Source organism: Sorex araneus, chromosome X (assembly GCF_027595985.1).
Source record: "Sorex araneus isolate mSorAra2 chromosome X, mSorAra2.pri, whole genome shotgun sequence".
Taxonomy (NCBI): Eukaryota; Metazoa; Chordata; class Mammalia; order Eulipotyphla; family Soricidae; genus Sorex; species Sorex araneus.
In genome coordinates, this window is record NC_073313.1 from 161,233,173 (window position 1) to 161,250,257 (window position 17,085).

General features: G+C 53.8%; 1 protein-coding gene across 2 annotated transcripts in view; it reads right to left on the minus strand.

Moving 5' to 3' along the window:
* Nucleotides 1–17,085, minus strand: part of LOC101554148 (flavin containing dimethylaniline monoxygenase 2) — a 41,844-nt gene that overhangs the window by 4,532 nt on the left and 20,227 nt on the right. Inside the window, exons 4-8 of one of the 2 annotated variants that reach the window (XM_004613733.2) lie at nt 16,531–16,673; nt 14,432–14,631; nt 10,902–11,257; nt 9,109–9,181; nt 7,490–7,927 (exon numbers count right to left, since the gene is read on the minus strand). In XM_004613733.2, coding sequence (XP_004613790.2) covers nt 7,576–7,927; nt 9,109–9,181; nt 10,902–11,257; nt 14,432–14,631; nt 16,531–16,673 — 1,124 coding nt within the window. In that variant the 3' untranslated portion in view covers nt 7,490–7,575. Of the gene's footprint in view, nt 1–7,489; nt 7,928–9,108; nt 9,182–10,901; nt 11,258–14,431; nt 14,632–16,530; nt 16,674–17,085 lie in introns of those variants that run through there. The other variant, XM_055121562.1, reaches the window with a different exon arrangement.

The window sequence follows — 17,085 nt, forward strand, 5'->3', positions numbered from 1 at the left end:
GCTGGGCTTTGTCCGGGCCACGGGGGCGAAAGTCCCGTGTCAGGATGGCCCACTCCCAGCTCCTTCCGGGAGGAGATCACGGGCGTCCCCTCTGCAGGACACCGAGCGAGTAAGCTCAGTCCATTGGGTCCCTTCCCGAGTGCTCCTGTGGGGACATTCATGCCTGGTAAAGCCGGGTCCCCGGGGAGAATGATGGGGCGCTAGTCCGGTGACACGGCCTCTCCCAGCACAGCCAGCTGTCGCCTTGGCCACCCCCAGTCATTGCTGGGTGACCCTGGACCTGCCCTGTCTGCGGGGGTCAGGGAAATGCCACGTCCTCTGGCTTGACCCAACTAGTCCGCTGAGTTTCTTCAGGAGTGTCACCTGGTCACCGGGAGCCGCCCTTGGGTTCCCCTAAAATAAGAAGGTGAACTCCCATGCCCCCACCCCAAGGCTGCAGGGGGCATGTCGGCCTTCTGATTGGGCATTTGTGATACCCTCCGAATGAAATAAATTAGAGCTTTCTTTCTTTCTTTTTTTTTTTCCTTTTGGGTCACACCCAGCGATGCACAGGGGTTACTCCTGGCTCTGCACTCAGGAATTACTCCTGGCAGTGCTCAAGGGACCATATGGGATGCCGGGGATTGAACCTGGGTCGGCTGCATGCAAGGCAAACGCCCTACCCACTGTGCTATCGCTCCAGCCCCTAGAACTTGCTTTCTTGACGTGCTATTTCTCTCTCTCTCTCTCTCTCTCTCTCTCTCTCTCTCTCTCTCTCTCTCTCTCTCTCTTGCTTTTTGGGTCACACCCCAAACCAAGTCGGTTTGAAGCTCTTCATCAACTTGAGGCTCTTCATGTTCTGTTCGAGGCTCTTCATGTTCCCGGAGCGAGCAGACGCCATTGGGCTACACTAGCATGCGACAGGGACGGATGGAGACGTTACTGGCGCCCGCTCGAGCAGATCGATGAACATCCTGGCAAAGCGTCCTACCTGCTATACTATTGCTCCAGCCCTTCTTGGGGATGTTTATTTTTATTTATTTATTTATTTATTCATTCATTTATTTATTTATTTTGCTTTGGAGTCCCACCCGGTGATGCACAGGGGTTACTCCTGGCTCCACACTCAGGAATTACTCCTGGTGGTGCTCGGGGGACCCTATGGGATGCCGGGGATAGAACCTGGGTCAGCCACGTGCAAGGCCAATGCCCTCCCCGCTGTGCTGTCCCTCCGGCCCCTCTTTTTTCTTTTCTTTTCTTTTTGGGTCACACCTGGGGATGTTCAGGGCTGACTCCTTTCCCCGCACTCAGGAATTACTCCTGACGGTGCTCACGGGACCCTATGGGATGCCGGGGATTGAACCGGGGTCAGCAGCTAGCAAGGCAAAAGCCCTGATGTTATGGCTCCAGCCCCTCTTGGGGATCTTTAAATTGACCTGGAGGGCATCATCTCTTGTGGTCAGGAAAACCCAAGTTATGTAATATCAGTCTTGTCCACACTGTTGATTCACTAGTGTTTCTTTCTTGCTGTCAGAGTGAGTTGCCTGTGTATTTAAGGCGTCTGGGTGTTTACTATAAGGTAACTTCTTTGCGGTTGCTAGGCTGAGCTCCAGTCGAGTTTGTAGCATCTTAATTTATGCATTTCCACCCTTCACCACCTCTCTCTCTCTGTGTCTCTGTGTCTCTGTGTCTCTGTGTCTCTGTTTCTGTGTCTCTGTCTCTGTCTCTCTGTCTCTGTCTCTGTCTCTGTCTCTCTCTCTCTCTCTCTCTCTCTCTCTCTCTCTCTCTCTCTCTCACACACACACACACACACACACACACACATTCTCTGGCACCCGGAAATGCCTCCAATTGCCTCCAGAGAGATTCTGCCAGGCTCCAAGTTTGCTGCGCCAAGTATCATGCACCTTGGAGAACAAATGAAGAGAAACAGCCCCAAAGTCAACGCCATTCTGTCTTGGCCGTACAGATCGGGGTGGACCGGATGCTGGGGAGCCCTGGGGCCTAGAACCCGCTGAGAACCCTCTGTGTGTGTGTGTGTGTGTGTGTGTGTGTGTATGTGTGTGTGTGTCTGGGGGTCGGGGTGGGGAGCAATGGGAGAAAGCTCAGGCAGGGGCGTCGGGGAGCAAGAAATGCATCAAACTGCGTCCTGCCACTGGCCCCGACTAGAGACCAGCCCTCGGCAGCTGGATTCCAGGATTCCAGGGGCAGATCCCTGCCCACGCCCACTGCACCAGATGCCCGAGCGCTTGGGTGGGAAACCCGGCAGCCCCCCGGCCCGACCCCACCTTCAAAGCGATGCTTGAAAGCATCAAAGGCCATTGGCTGGCTTCCTCTCCCATCAGAAATCAGAGTTTCGGGCCAGAGCGATAGCACAGCAGGGAGGGCGTTGGCCTGGCACGCAGCCGATCTGGGTTCGATCCCCGGCATCCCATAGGGTACCCCGAGCACCACCAGGAGTGATTCCTGAGTGCAGAGCCAGGAGGAACCCCTGAGTGTCGCCGGGTGTGACCCAAAAAGAAAAAATAAAGAATCTGAGTATAATCACCTCTCGGCATCCTGGGACACAGAGGGCCCGGTCTGTGTGTCCTGCCGCATTAGGAGGACGCACTGCCTTCCTGCTCTCTGTGCATGGGGAGCAGCACTGTCACCCACTCCACCACCACAGGGGTCACAGACCCAAAAGTGGCGTTAGGCCAAGGCGGTTCTGTCCCCCAAGACCAGTCCAGGATCCGTCCCACCCTCCCCGCAGACCAAGGGGCCTGGGATTCTCTCTGGTCACTCACTCTCTTGGTCCTTGGGACTCCCGGTGCTTCGTCCGCTGGGATGGGAGCGTGCTCTGGAAACCCAGGCGCGAGTGATTGAGTCGGCCTGAGTCCGCAGGTGAGATAAGGAGTGTGGGACTGTCTTTGGACCCTGGGCTCGTGTTTACATTTTAACCTGATCTGTTTCAACACACGGCACCCGGCGAGCACCAGGCTTGTGGACTTTGGTCTCCTCCGTGTGCGGTGAAGTTGGGGGGGTGTCGGGATGGGGGGTCAGGGAGCACCTCCTCACCCCTCCCGGGTGCTACCTTGAAGACTTCCTGCTCAGGCCCTAGAAGAGAAGAACGAGTCCTGTTTGGTTGTTTTGTTATTTCGTTTGTTTCTGCGCTATGCCCAGCAGTGCTCAGGGCTGACTCCCAGCTCTGTGTTCAGGGCTCACTCCCAGCTCCGTGCTCAGGGCTGACTCCCAGCTCTGTGCTCAGGGCTCACTCCTGGCTCTGTGCTTGGGGCTGACTCCTGGCTCTGTGCTCGGGGCTGACTCCTGGCGGTGCTCAGGGCTCACTCCTGGCTCTGTGCTCGGGGCTGACTCCTGGCGGTGCTCAGGTACACTATGGAATGCTGGGGATTGAACCCAGGTTGATGGTCACACGGGTGTAAGAGTCCCGTGTCAGATGGCCTTTGTTTCGTTCCACAGCCCTGAGGACATTCGGGGACAGCGTCCTGCCAGCCACCATCAATCAAAGCTTCTCGTTCAGTGGGAGGCTGAGCCCCGTGACCCCCCCCCGTGGGCCAGGAAACACCCAGCAGAAGCAAAGGCAAAGGCCCGGGGCAGGGACAGTCCCCATCACAGTCAGCTGCCAATGAGTCCCCAGGTGGGGCCAGCAGCTGTGGGCACACTTAGGAGGGGGTGTCAGCAAGAGAAGGTGATTTCAGGGGTGCAGAGAGAAAAGGAAGAGCATGAGAGCCCAGGCCTTGGAGTCTGGGGCCTCCGAGAAAGCTGATTTGAGACTCCCCAGTTCCTGCCCATCACCACCTTCCCCACCCCGTCAGGTTTCGGGGGGCCCTGACATTTCCAAGGAAGGGGACCGTCCAGTTGCATTGCATTTTTTTCCCTTTTTTTTTTTCTCTCTCTCTCTCTCTCTTTTTTTCTCTTTTGGGTCCCACCCGGCGATGCACAGGGGTCACTCCTGGCTCTGCACTCAGGAATGACTCCTGGAAGTGCTCAGGGGACCCTATGGGATGCTGGGAATCGAACCTGGGTCGGCCGCATGCAAGGCAAACAAACACCCTCCCCGCTGTGCTATCACTCCAGTCCCGCCCTTTTTTTTTTAAAGTTTTATTTATTTACTTATTAATTTTAAAACTCTTTGGGGGGGCTGGAGCGATAGCACAGCGGGGAGGACGTTTGCCTTGCATGCGGCCGACCCGGGTTCTAATCCCAGCATCCCATATGGTCCCCTGAGCACCACCAGGGGTAATTCCTGAGTGAAGAGCCAGGAGTAACCCCTGTGCATCGCCGGGTGTGACCCAAAAACCAAAAAAGAAACAAAAAAAAATAAAACTCTTTTGGGGTCACTCCTGGCAGTGCTCAGGCCTGACTCCTGGCGGGCTTCGAGGACCTTAGGGGATGCTGAGGATCGAACCCGGGTCGGCTGCGTGCCGGGCAGACGCCCTCCCCGCCTTGCTGTCGCTGCTCCGGCCCCTCCAGCTGCATTTTTGACTTGTTGGGTGTGGAAGCAGCACAGGGAAGCCGGGAACGTGGCTGGAGGGAGAGGCTGGCAGCTGGTGAAAGGGGCACGGGAGGGTGTCCGTGACACAGGACGCCCGCAGCGGGGCGCGGATCCTTCCCGTGTGTATCAGTGTCGGAGGGAGGTGGCAGCTCCACCCCTGCAGGGCTGCCGGAGGGTCACCCCGGGTCAGGCTGCAGGACCGACACAGGCCTCTGCCCCCCTGTTCTCCTGCCCCTCCTGTTTCATCTTGTCCAGACATGTCCGGCACTGCGGGCTGGGCTCGATAGAATCTGTCTCCTTTGGCCTCGTTCTACTGGTTTGCCAGAAAGTGGAGGACCCCAGGAGGCTGGGGGGTTCTGGCTCGGCCTTTTGGCATGTAACCCCATGGGACGTGTCCCGGACAAGGGCGGGAAGGAATTTTCCTTGCTGCTGAACTCCTAAGTTTTTTTTTTTTTTATTATTGCTTTTGCTTTTTGGGTCCCACCCGGCGATGCACAGAGGTTCCTCCTGGCTCTGCACTCCTGGTGGTGCTCGGGGGACCATATGGGATGCCGGGGATCGAACCCGGGTCGGCCGCGTGCCCAGCAAACACCCTCCCCACTGTGCCATCACTCCGGCCCCCCCGTCGGTAGTTTAGACTTGACACCTCTACTCCTCTGCCAATAGTTGGAAGTCGTCACTAACAATGACAGAAAGGGTAGGGCTATTTCCAGTAAACCTTTATTGACAAAAAACGGGCAGGGGAGGGGCGGTTCCCCCCCCCCCTTTTCTAAAGGCTTGATAAATGCTGCTCTTATTTCTAGAATACTCTGCAAATCACTGTTATGAATTAGCAAAGGAATCAGTTTTTCATTAAGAACCAAGACCCTACCACCTACCAGAGGAACAAATGTTACAATCTCAATCTATTAAAAGTGTTATTTCGGTGGGATTTAAGGAGAGAAAAAAATAAAAGTTTCCGTGGACAGATGGTTAACACATTGTCGGAGATCCCAGAGGGAAGAAACTCAGGCTGAAGTGAAGAAACCGTCACCGAAAGCGTTTGGAGGCAGAAGAGAAATTCGTCTAAGACTTTGACCTCTGATCTTTCCCCTCTCTTTGAAGATGTTGGGCTGAGCACAGGGCAGGCAGAGAACCCCTGTATGAATATTTCATAATCAGATGGTTTTTTTCCGCTCCATTGCTTCATGTCTATTGACCTGAAAGGGCTTGTGTCTTCTTAAACTTCAGTGCCAAGAAAATGACTGTAACGGACTCACTTGAGTGTGAGTCCTTTCTTTGACAGATCTATAGGATTCAGGGTTGACTCTTGCTTTGCTTATCTGTCAGGACCCTTGTAAAGACTTAAGCGCTCCCCCCCCTTCTGACGCTTCTGGTCTGCCTGGAAAATATCTTTTTCTCCCCTAACGTTTATATTTCGCAGCATGTTGGCAATGATTTCAAACATCTCATCAAAGTGTCACTCATTCTAAACGCCTTCAAACACTTTCTCACTCTACTGAAAAGCCAACCAAACAGAAATGCAAGTTATCAGACTATCATTGCAAGAAGAATTTGCTTCCCTAAGTAGCGGTACTCCCAAGGAGCAAACATGTGATTACAAATCAAAGAAACCGAGAGGAACAGCCTGACCGGTGCTGGGCGCTTTCATATTACTGTGTGCAGTTACAATGTCCTGTGTGATAAGTACTGAATGTGTGTGTGTGCAGTTACAATGTCCTGTGTGATAAGTACTGACTGTGTGTGTGTGTGTGTGCAGTTACAATGTCCTGTGTGATAAATATTAAATGTGTGTGTGCGCAGTTACAATGTCCTGTGTGATAAATATTGAATGTGTGTAGTTGTTATGATACATTCATTTTAGATTTTTTTAAGTTTTTTTTATTTTTTAAGTTTTTTTTTTGTGTGTGTGGTCACACCTGGCAGTGCTCAGGAGTTACTCATAACTCTGAACCCAGGGGTCACTGCTCATGGGTTTGGGGGGGCCCAAGGTCTGGGGATCAAACCTGGGTTGGCTGTGTGCAAGGCAGACAGACACCTACCCACTGTACTATCATTCTAGCCCCCATTTTTATTTTTAATATTTTTGATATGGGGGCCATACCCGGTGGTTCTCAGGGAATACTCCCAGCTCAGTGCTTGGGGTCAGTCCTAAAAGGGCATGGGGGACCAAGAGCCAGGGATTGAACCCAGAGATCCCATTTACAAAGCTTACTCTCAGCCCTTGGAGCTGTCTCCAATTTTTTTTTTTAATTTTAGTTATTGCCTTTTGGGTCACACCCAGTGATGCACAGGGGTTTCTTCTGCTTTGCACTCAGGAATCACTCCTGGCAGTGCTCAGGGGACCCTATGGGATGCCGGGAATCGAACCTGGGTTGGCCGAATGCGAGGCAAACGCCCTCCCCGCTGTGCTATCACTCCGAGGCCCAATTTTCAAGATGCCTCTGTGTTCCTGCCAAGAGAAGACCCAGAGGCTGTTGGCCCAGCTCTCAGCTGGAGGCCGCAAGGACCGTGAGCAGAACTCACTGTTCCGAGAATGCCATGCACCACACGTTGGATGACGCCCCGGGAAGCAAACTCACAGGGTGAGAGCTGAGAACTTTGTGACCAAACAGAACCAAGACCAGGGGTCGTTCCAATATTTACCCACCCGGAGCTTGTTCCATTCTTTGAAACCACCACTTTGCTTTCTAGTCTGGACAATCGTCCGGGTGGTGCTGGGTCAGGACAGGAAGGAGGGATTCTGGGAAGGGATGGTGGTGGTACCCCGCCGGCTCCCCACCCCTCCCCCATGCCCTCGCTCCATCCCTCCTTCCTCTCCCCTCCACAAGACAACGTCCGCACTGTCAATTTTTTATTTTTTTATTTTTTTGCTTTTTGGGTCCCACCCGGCGATGCTCACGGCTGACTCCTGGCTCATGCACTCAGGAATTATCCCTGGCGGTGCTCAGGGGACCCTATGGGATGCTGGGAATCAAACCTGGGTCAGCCTCGTGCCCTCCCCGCTGTGCTATCACTCCAGCCCCCCCCCGTCGATTTTTTTAACATCTTTATTTTCCCCCCTGGAGAGCCGTGGCCACCGCAGGCTGTCCACCCGCCCGCTAGGACCACTCCAGCTGGAAACACAAGGCCAGCCCGAGGGCCAGCAGTGCGAGCACTTTGAACAGGCCAGCGAGGGGGTCTCGGGCAGCGGGCTTCAGGACGCGGGTCTTTAGGGGCTTCAGGATCCGTTGCTGCTGCGTCAGGATGGCCTCCCGGGCCCCCGCCCACTGGCCCGGCCCCGCCAGGCGGTACTGGTAGGAGTTGCAGGGTCCAAAGTAGAGCTTCAGCGCCAGACGCGGGTCTGTCCACAGGAGAGCCAGGATGTCCGGCTTGGCCCCGATCTCCATGGCCAGCTCGTCCAAGTAGTCGATGTAATTGGTCTGCAGGATCTGGCTCTGGCTGTTCCCGAACCTCAGAGAAGCAAGACAGCGCCGAGTCGTCAAGGGTTCAGTGCCCCCACCCTCGGGCCCAGAAAAAAATAAAATAAATGACCTATCTGTCTCTCTTCTCATCCAGAGACTCTGATTCCACCAGTCCAGGTGGTGGTCCCCGAGTTTGAATTTTTATTTATTTATTTTTTCTTTTTGGGTCCCACCCGGTGATGCACAGGGCTGACTCTGCGCTCAGGAATTACTCCTGGCGGTGCTCGAGGGACCCTATGGGATGCCGGGGATCGAACCTGGGTCGGCCACATGCAAGACAAACGCCCTCCCCGCTGTGCTATCACTTCAGCGAGTTTGCTTTTTTTTTTTTGCTTTTTGGGTCACACCCAGCGATGCTCAGGGGTCACTCCTGGCTCTTCACTCAGGAATTACCCCTGGCCGTGCTCAGGGGACCATATGGGATGCTGGGAATTGAACCCGGGTCGGCTGCATGCAAGGCAAATGCCCTACCCACTGTGCTATCGCTCCAGCCCCGAGTTTGCATTTTTAGAGGTTTGCATTTTTAGAGGTTGGGTGAGGCACACCTGGCAGTGCTCAGGTCTTACTCTGCATTCAGGAATCACTCCTAGCGGGACACCGTCGCCGGTACTGGGGATCAAGCCTGGGCTGGCCATATGCAAAGCAAGTACCCCCTGTACTATCTCTCCATCCCTAAGTTTTTCTTCTCTTTTTTTTTCTGGGGGTCACACCCGGCGATGCACAGGGGTTACTCCTGGCTCTGCACTCAGGAATCACTCCTGGCGGTGCTCAGGGGACCATATGGGATGCTGGGAATCGAACCCGGGTCTGCCATGTGCAAGGCAAACGCCCTCCCCGCTGTGCTATTGCTCCAGCCCCTCTCCAGCACTAAGCTGGCATTTTCATTTTATTTTATTCTGGTTTTGGGGCCATACCTGGCAATGCTCAGAGGTTCCTCCTGGCTCTGCACTCAGGAATCACTCCTGGTGGTGCTCGGGGGACCATATGGGATGCCGGGGATCGAACCTGGGTCAGCTGCATGCAAGGCCAACGCCCTCCCTGCTGTGCTATCGCCCCCCCACCCACCCCAAGTCTGCATGTTTAACGAGCAGCTAAGTGGTTCTCCTGAGCAGAGTCAAGTCTTAACCCCTGGGAAGCCTAGCCAATAAGTGGAAAAGAAGATGTGCTCACAAATCAATTCTTTGCTCATTCCTCTTGATGATGTCTGTGTTCATGACAATCGCCGGTGGGAGCTCACACAAGCCTGGGAGAGAAGTGACAGCTCTGAGAAGAGAATTCGCACCCGCCCCTGGCATCCTCCATCAGGGGTTTCCCACGGCCAGGAGGGAAGGAGACCAGGGCTGAGACTCTCGACCCCAGAGACGGGCACCTCCTAGCGTCCTGGTGGGCTGTCTACGGAGCCGCTCTGTGAGCTGTTCAGAAGGACCCCGGAGGTGCTGGGATCGGCTTCGCCTTCTGGAACGTTCTCCCCAGCTGCTGGCTTGCAGACGAGGGATGTGGTGTGGCAGTGAGGCCCACTGACAGGATGTTGAGACTCAGGGTCCCCAAAACCCACCCCACAAGCGCCCCTGTTTGTTGATGGGTCAAAGGAAGGATGACATGTCCTCAATCTTATCGTGTGTGTGTGTGTGTGTGTGTGTGTGTATGTACCACACTCCGCTGTGTGCTGGGGGCTCCTTCTGACTCGGTGCTCAAAGCAAGTGCTCCATCACTAAGCCCCATTATCATCCCCTGCATTTAACCTTACCTGTCACTGTCATCCCATTGCTCATCGATTTGTTCGAGTGGGCACCAGTAACGTCTCTCATTGTGAGACTTATTGTTACTGTTTTTGGCATATTCAATACACATGGGTAGCTTGCCGGGCTCTCCGAGAGGGGCGGAGGAATCGAACTTGGGTCGACCGCATGAAAGGCGAACGCCCTACTGCTGTGCTATCGCCCCAGTCCCTTAACCTTATGCCACTTGATTTTTTTTTAAATTTTTGGGTCACACCCAGCGATGCACAGGGGTTCCTCCTGGCTCTGCACTCAGGAACCACTCCTGGCTGTGCTCGGGGGACCCTATGGGATGCCGTGGATGGAATTCAGGTCAGCCATGTGCAAGGCAAACACCCTCCCTGCTGTACTATTACTCCGGCGCCAACCTTATGCCACTTGGAATTCTCTGCATTGTCTAATATTGTAAAGGAACACGCGCAGATATCAATGTGGCATCTCTGGATTTCTCTCCGGGGTCACACTCAGCCTGTGTGTTCTAATAGTGCTCAGGGACTATTCTGGGCTCTGTGCTCAGGGGTGACCCCTGGCTATGTACCAAAGGTTTGAACCGGGGTGGCCGGGATGCAAGGCAAGCACCTGAACCCCTTTCTCTCTGGCCCTGCACCTCTGGATTTTAAATTTTGCAAAAGCTCCAATCCCGTTTAAGGATGTTGATCTTTTTTTTCTCTTTGGGTCACACCCGGCGATGCACAGGGATTATTCCTGGCTCATGAACTCAGAAATTATTCCTGGCGCTGCTCAGGGGACCCTATGGGATGCTGGGAATCGAACCCGGGTCGGGCGCGTGCAAGGCAAACGCCTTCCCCGCTGTGCTGTCGCTCCAGCTCCAAGGAGGGTGATCTTGAGAGATGGACGGAGGGGGCGGGGAGGGGGATGTCTGCTTTGTCATTGAACAAACCCCTGGTGAGCACCTCGGTCGCTAGTCCCTGCCACCCACCTACTCACCTTTATTTTTTTATTTTTAAATTTATTATTATTATTATTATTATTATTTTGCTTTTTGGGTCATACCCGGCAATGCTCAGGGGTTCCTCTTGGCTCTGCACTCAGGAATCACTCCTGGCGGTGCTCGGGGGACCCTATGGGATGCTATGGGAACTGAACCTGGGTCAGCCGCATGCAAGTCAAACGCCCTCCCCGCTGCGGGGCTATCGCTCCGACCCGGCCACCCCCCCCACTCACCTTTGAACACCCGGGTCACCCAGCGAGCCTGGAGCTCCACCGTGGGGAAGATGGAACCCAGGGGCTGGATGAGGCCAATGCAGGCCAGGGTGGGCTTCTCCAGCTGGGGAGGGAAGATGTACTTATACAGCGACACCATCTTATTCTCCACCTTCACCAGCGACTCCTCCAGGAAGGGGAAGGAGAAGGTGTAGCCCGTGGCGAACACGATCACGTCGATGCCCGCCTCCTCTGTGCCGTCCTCGAAGAGGGCTGAGGTCTCGGTGACCTCCTTCACCCTCGACTTCACCTTGACTGCGCCGTAGAGCAGGCGGCTTGGGAGATCGTCGTTGAGAATCGGCTCTTTCAAGAGGTACCTGAAATACCAGAAACGGATGAAAGAAGTGTTGCACTTCTTTTTTTTCGGGGGGGGGGGGTCCCACCCGGCGATGTTCAAGGCTGACTCCTGGCTCTGCGCTCAGGGTTCACTCCTGTCAGTGCTCAGGGGACCCCAGGGGGTGCTGGGGATCGAACCTGAGTCAGCCACATGGAAGACAAGAGCCCTAACCATTGTGCAATCTCTCTGGCCCCTGGCGTGACCTACTTTCATGGTCCTATTGCTCCATGGAATCTCTCTGATCATAACAGGGGAGGGAGACTTTGTTAAATTCCCACTTGTTTGAGAGCTTTGAAAGGATCATTAAAAATAAAAAAATCAAAGTTACTTAGGGATGTTTAAGGTCCCAAACATCCCTGATGTCAAAAGACCGCGTGGCTGGTCAGACTTCTGAACCCGGGTTCAGATGGTCAGGAGATGGTCAGACTTCTCCGTCAAAACCCTGAATGAATGGTTTGAGGCTCTTCATGTTCCTGGAGCGAGCAGATACCCCATTGGGCTACACTAGCACGTGACAGGAACGAATGGAGACGTTACTGGCGCCCACTCGAGCAAATCGAAGATCAACGGGATGACAAATGACAAGTGACAAACATCCCTGGGGTCTCCGTATGGATACCACAGGGAAGGAGTTAAGTCTGATTTATCTACTGCAAGTTTTTTTTTTTTTCTTTTTGGGTCACACACAGCGATGCTCAGGGGTCACTCTTGGCTTCTTGGCTCTGTACTCAGGAATTACTCCTGGCAGTGCTCAGGGGACCCTATGGAATGCTGGGAATCGAACCCGGGTCGGCCGTGTGCAAGGCCAACGCCCTCCCCGCTGTGCTATCGCTCCAGCCCGGACTGCAAGTTTTTCTGGTTTTGTTGTTTTGAGGTTTGGGCCACTCCTGGCTGTGTTGGGCTTCTCGTGGCTCGGGGTCCATGTGGGGGCCCCGGGGATTCAACCCAGGTCGGCTGGATGCAGGCCAAGTGCTCATTTGCTCCTGCTCCCATCTTTTGTAGATTAAAATCTTTTTAGGGGGGTTTGGGGGCCATACCTGACAATGCTCAGGGGTTACCCCAGGCTCTGCACTCAGGAATTACTCCTGGCGGTGCTCAGGGGACCCTATGGGATGTCAGGGATCGAACCCAGGTCGGCTGCGTGCAAGGCTATTGCTCCAGCCCCCCTGTTGTAGATTCAATAATGGATTTTTTTTTTTTGCTTTTTGGGTCACACCTGTTGATGCACAGGGTTACTCCACGCTTTGCACTCAGGAATTATTCCTGGCAGTGCTCAGGGGACCTTATGGGATGTTGGGAATCGAACCCGGGCCATCCGCGTGCAAGGCAAATACCCTACCTGCTGTGCTATCGCTCCAGCCCCCAATAATGATTTTTCTTTTACCAAGAAGAAAAACTCTAGGCCACAAGTGAACCATCTTAAAACGCTCCAGTCACATAACATGTGTTGAAAGATTCCAAAGACTTTTTTTTTTTTAAAGGAAAGAAGTCTGTTATCAACGAAAGAAAAATAAACATCCATAATGTTTATTTGCGTTTCTGTGTTTGAGCACGGATAACTTGGAGATCAGCAGAAGTTTATTGCTCTTCAGGGGTAAATAAGCAGCATGTTCTCGGAGGCTGGGAAAAACCGTCCAGGCATGCAAAACCAGAAAGGGAGATTATCTGACCATCCCAGCGTGCAGAGTTAGAAAGCATGGTCACCAGACGGAGTATGGGGGGAACATCTTCCACCACCCCCAGAAAGGAAGTCTGTGAATTGAGTGGAGCTACCACCTTAGCTCTGTTCTTTTTCATTTCTTCTTCTTCTTTTCTTTTTTTTTGCTTTTTGGGTGATCCCCAGCAATGCTGAGGGGTTCCTCCTGGCTCTGCACTCAGGAATTACTCCTGGCGGTGCTTGGGAGACCCTATGGGATGCTGGGAATCGAACCCGGGTCGACGGCGTGCAAGGCCAACGCCCTCCCGCTGTGCTATGGCTCCAGCCCCTTGTTCTGTTTCTTAGACGTACATTTCCTTCTGCCTTTGTAAGAACAGTTAAGACATTTGGAACTTTAAGGGCAAGACTGACGCCAGGACAGGCGGCAGAAATGAGCAAAATCCAGGTTCCGTTCCTAGAACTGGACCAGTTTCAGGTTCCCAGCGATGAAACCATGTGTGACTAGCCAACCTGAACCCCCCTGGAAAGTTCCTGGACCCAGCAAGTGGGCTCAACCAATCACAATGCCCCTGAAATTGTCTTTTGTTAACCATAAAGAATGAGCAGCTAGGGACTGGAGTCATAGCACAGCGGGGAGGGTGTTGGCCTTGCACTTGGCCAACCCAGGTTCGATTCCCAGCATCCCATAGCATCCCTGGAGCACTGCCGGAGTAATTCCTGAGTGCAGAGCCAGGAGTCACCCCTGAGCATCACTGGACATGAACCTCCCCCCCCAAAAAAAAAAATGAGTAGCTTATGGAACCATGAACTGTTACTGGCAACTATTGTTTAACTGTCCCTGACCACTGTTGCTGTAACACGGGCTTAACTTTGAAACGTGTATCAACTGCTTGCTACCCGAAATCGGGGTCACTCTAAAGAGACCATTCAGTAGGTGGGACAGTTGACCCCAGTTAACTGGAATAAAACTCGCTTTGTTCTCACATTGGCGTGTGTGTGCCTCTGTCCGTCTCCACCCAAGAATTCGTAACCCCCAGTCTTTTTTGTTTTTTCTTTTTGGGTCACACCTGGCAATGCACAGGGGTTACTCCTGGCTTTGCACTCAGGAATCACTCCTGGCGGTGCTCAGGGGACCCTATGGGATGCCGGGGATCGAACCCGGGTCGGCTGCGTGCAAGGCAAATACCCGACCCACTGTGCTATCAATTCCGAACACAACTTTGAGCGTTGTTTTTTTTTTTGCTTTCTGGGCCACACCCAGTGATGCTCAGGGGTTACTCCTGGCTCTGCACTCAGGAATCACTCCTGGCGGTGCTCAGGGGACCCTATGGGATGCTAGGTCGACCGTGTGCAAGGCAAACGCCGTACTGCTGTGCTATCGCTCCAGCCCCCTGTAACCCCCAGTGTAACAGAACCAAACTCAGCCTTCAGTAACTCTGGGACCTACTGCAGACCCGGCCCGGAAGTGATCCCGAGGCATGCTGCAAACAGCCTTACTTGTTATAGGGCTCCAGTCCGTAATTCTCGTGGCTGAACCAGCGGTTCACCTGTCGCTCCATCATCCACTTCAGCACGGCCCTTGGCAGGGTGCCCCGGAGCTTGTCGCTGAAGCGGGTGTGGTACACCCAGTCCCAGGGGTACCCGTCCTCCGAGATGCGGCTCATCACCCAGGAGCCGTGTCTGGTACTGATGAAGACCTAGCGGGCCAAAGAAAGGGGGAGGGGCTGAAAGCAGGACACTGCCCCTCGCCTGGGCCGGCCGGACACTGCACTCTGGAAGAGAGGGATGTTCTACAACAGACACCCCGGGACTGTGGCTCTGCCCAGACTCTGGTCGGCCTTGATGATGCTTAAATATTCCCACGGACCTCTCTGTGTGCGTGTCCGCCTTCATCAGGGCCGGGCCAAGAGGAAGTTGGACAGAGGCAGGCAGTGGACAGGCCATCTTAGGGCCTGTGTGGCCTGCACGTGCCAGGTAGGGGTCTCTGCGGTGGGTCCAGGCCCATGGAAAAGGATGAGTTCGGGGGTGGACCTTTAGCTGTGTTCCACATTGGCTGGGGTCTGTCTTTATTTTATTTATTTATTTATTTATTTTAATTAATTTATTTTTTAATTAGTGAGTCACAGTGACTGTACAGTTACAGACTCACACATTTTCTTGCTGTTTTTTCCCTCATGCAATGTTTGAGAGCCCATCCCTCCACCAGTGTCCATTCTCCACACCCATGAACCCAGTATCCCTCCCACCCACCCCCCACCCATCCCCCCTACCCCACCCCGCCTCTGTAGCAGGGCATTCCAATTTGATATCTCTCTTTCCTTTTGGGTGTTGTGGTTCCAGATAAGGATATTGAGTGGTCATCCTGTTCAGTCTCTAGTCTACTTTCAGCACGCATCTCCCTTCCCGCGCAGGATCTCCAATCACATTTTACTTGGTGTTCCCCTCTCTATCTGGGATGACTTTCCCCCAGCGTGTGAGGCCAGCCTCCAAGCTATGGAGCCAACCTCCTGGTATTATAAACTACTATTCTTGGGTATTGGTCTCCTACTCTGTTGTTCTATATTCCACAGATGAGTGCAATCTTTGGGGTCTGTCTTTAAAGGGGACGATTTCCTGCCACTCCCAGCCATGCCGCTGGCATCCAGATGTTGTAGCTTAGCAGTGGCATTCAGAGCAGGGACAGAGAGGACAGTGTGGAAGATGACAGAGGCACAAAATTTTGAGGAAGGCCTTCACAGTGGTTTTGTTCGGGCAGGCACCAGTCACGTCTCCACGGTGAGACTTGTTGTGACTGTTTTTGGCATATCGAATACGCCATGGGGAGCTTGCCAGGCTCTGCCGTGTGGGCAGGATACTCTTAGTAGCTTGCCAGGCTCTCTGAGAGGGACAGAGGAATCAAACCCAGGTTGGCTGCATGCAAGGTGAATGCCCTACCCGCTGTGCTATCACTCCACTGCCCACACACTGGTTTTATTTATTTTATTATTATTATTTTGCTTTTTGGGTCACATGAAGCAATGTTCAGGGGTTCCTCCTGGGTCTGTACTCAGGAATTACTCCTGGCGGTGCTCGGGGGACCCTATGGGATGCTGGGAATAGAACCCAGGTCGGCCGCGTGCAAGGCAAACGCCCTCCCCACTGTGCTATTGCTCCAGCTCCCCCCCCATTTTTTTTCTTTTGGGTCACACGCAGCAATGCTCAGGGGTTCCTCCTGGCTCTGTACTCAGGAATCACTCCTGGCGGTGCTCGGGGGACCCTATGGGATACTGGGAATCGAACCCGGGTCGGCCACATGCAAGGCCAACGCCCTCCCCGCTGTGCTATGGCTCCAGCCCCTTGACTTAAAAATTTGAACCAATAGCACAAAGGCTGGTCAGCCAACCAACTCACCCACCAACTAGCTGGCCAGAGAACCGGGGAACCAGCCACGAGTGAGCTAATCAACCAAGGAACCCACCAATAACCAACGGACTAGCGAGTGACAGGCTCGTCTGGCGGTGGTGACTTTGTTTGAACTCTGACCCTCTGCTTGCCCCTCCTCCCTCCCCAGCACCCCAGCAGGTGGGCAGAGCCCCTACCTGAGCAACCTTCCTTACCTGGGCAGCCTTCTTACTCAGCTCCACGGATATATCCGAGGCGGAATTTCCGATTCCAACCACCAGTATGCGTTTACCCTCGAAGCCCTCGGGGCCCTTGTATTGCCGACTGTGGAGATACTGACCTTTGAACTTCTCGATGCCTTCAGGGGGGAAAGAGAGATGGTTTTTTTGTTGTTGTTTTTTGGGTCACAACCCAGCGATGCTCAGGGGTTACTCCTGGCTTTACACTCAGGAATTACTCCTGGCGGTGCTTGGGGGACCATATGGGATGCCGGGGATAGAACCCGGGTCAGCTGCGTGCAAGGCAAATGCCCTCCCCGCTGTGCTATCTCTCCGGCCCCAAGAGAGACATTTTTGATCCAGAACATTCTTTTCAATACAATGGCCATGGGCTGGAGCCATAGCACAGCGGGTTCGATTCCTATGTCCCTCTCGGAGAGCCTGGCAAGCTCCCCGTGGCATATTCAATATGCCAAACACAGTAACAAGTCTCACAATGGAGACGTTACTGGTGCCTGCTCGAGCAAATCTAGGAGAGTTAAGTTTGCAAGG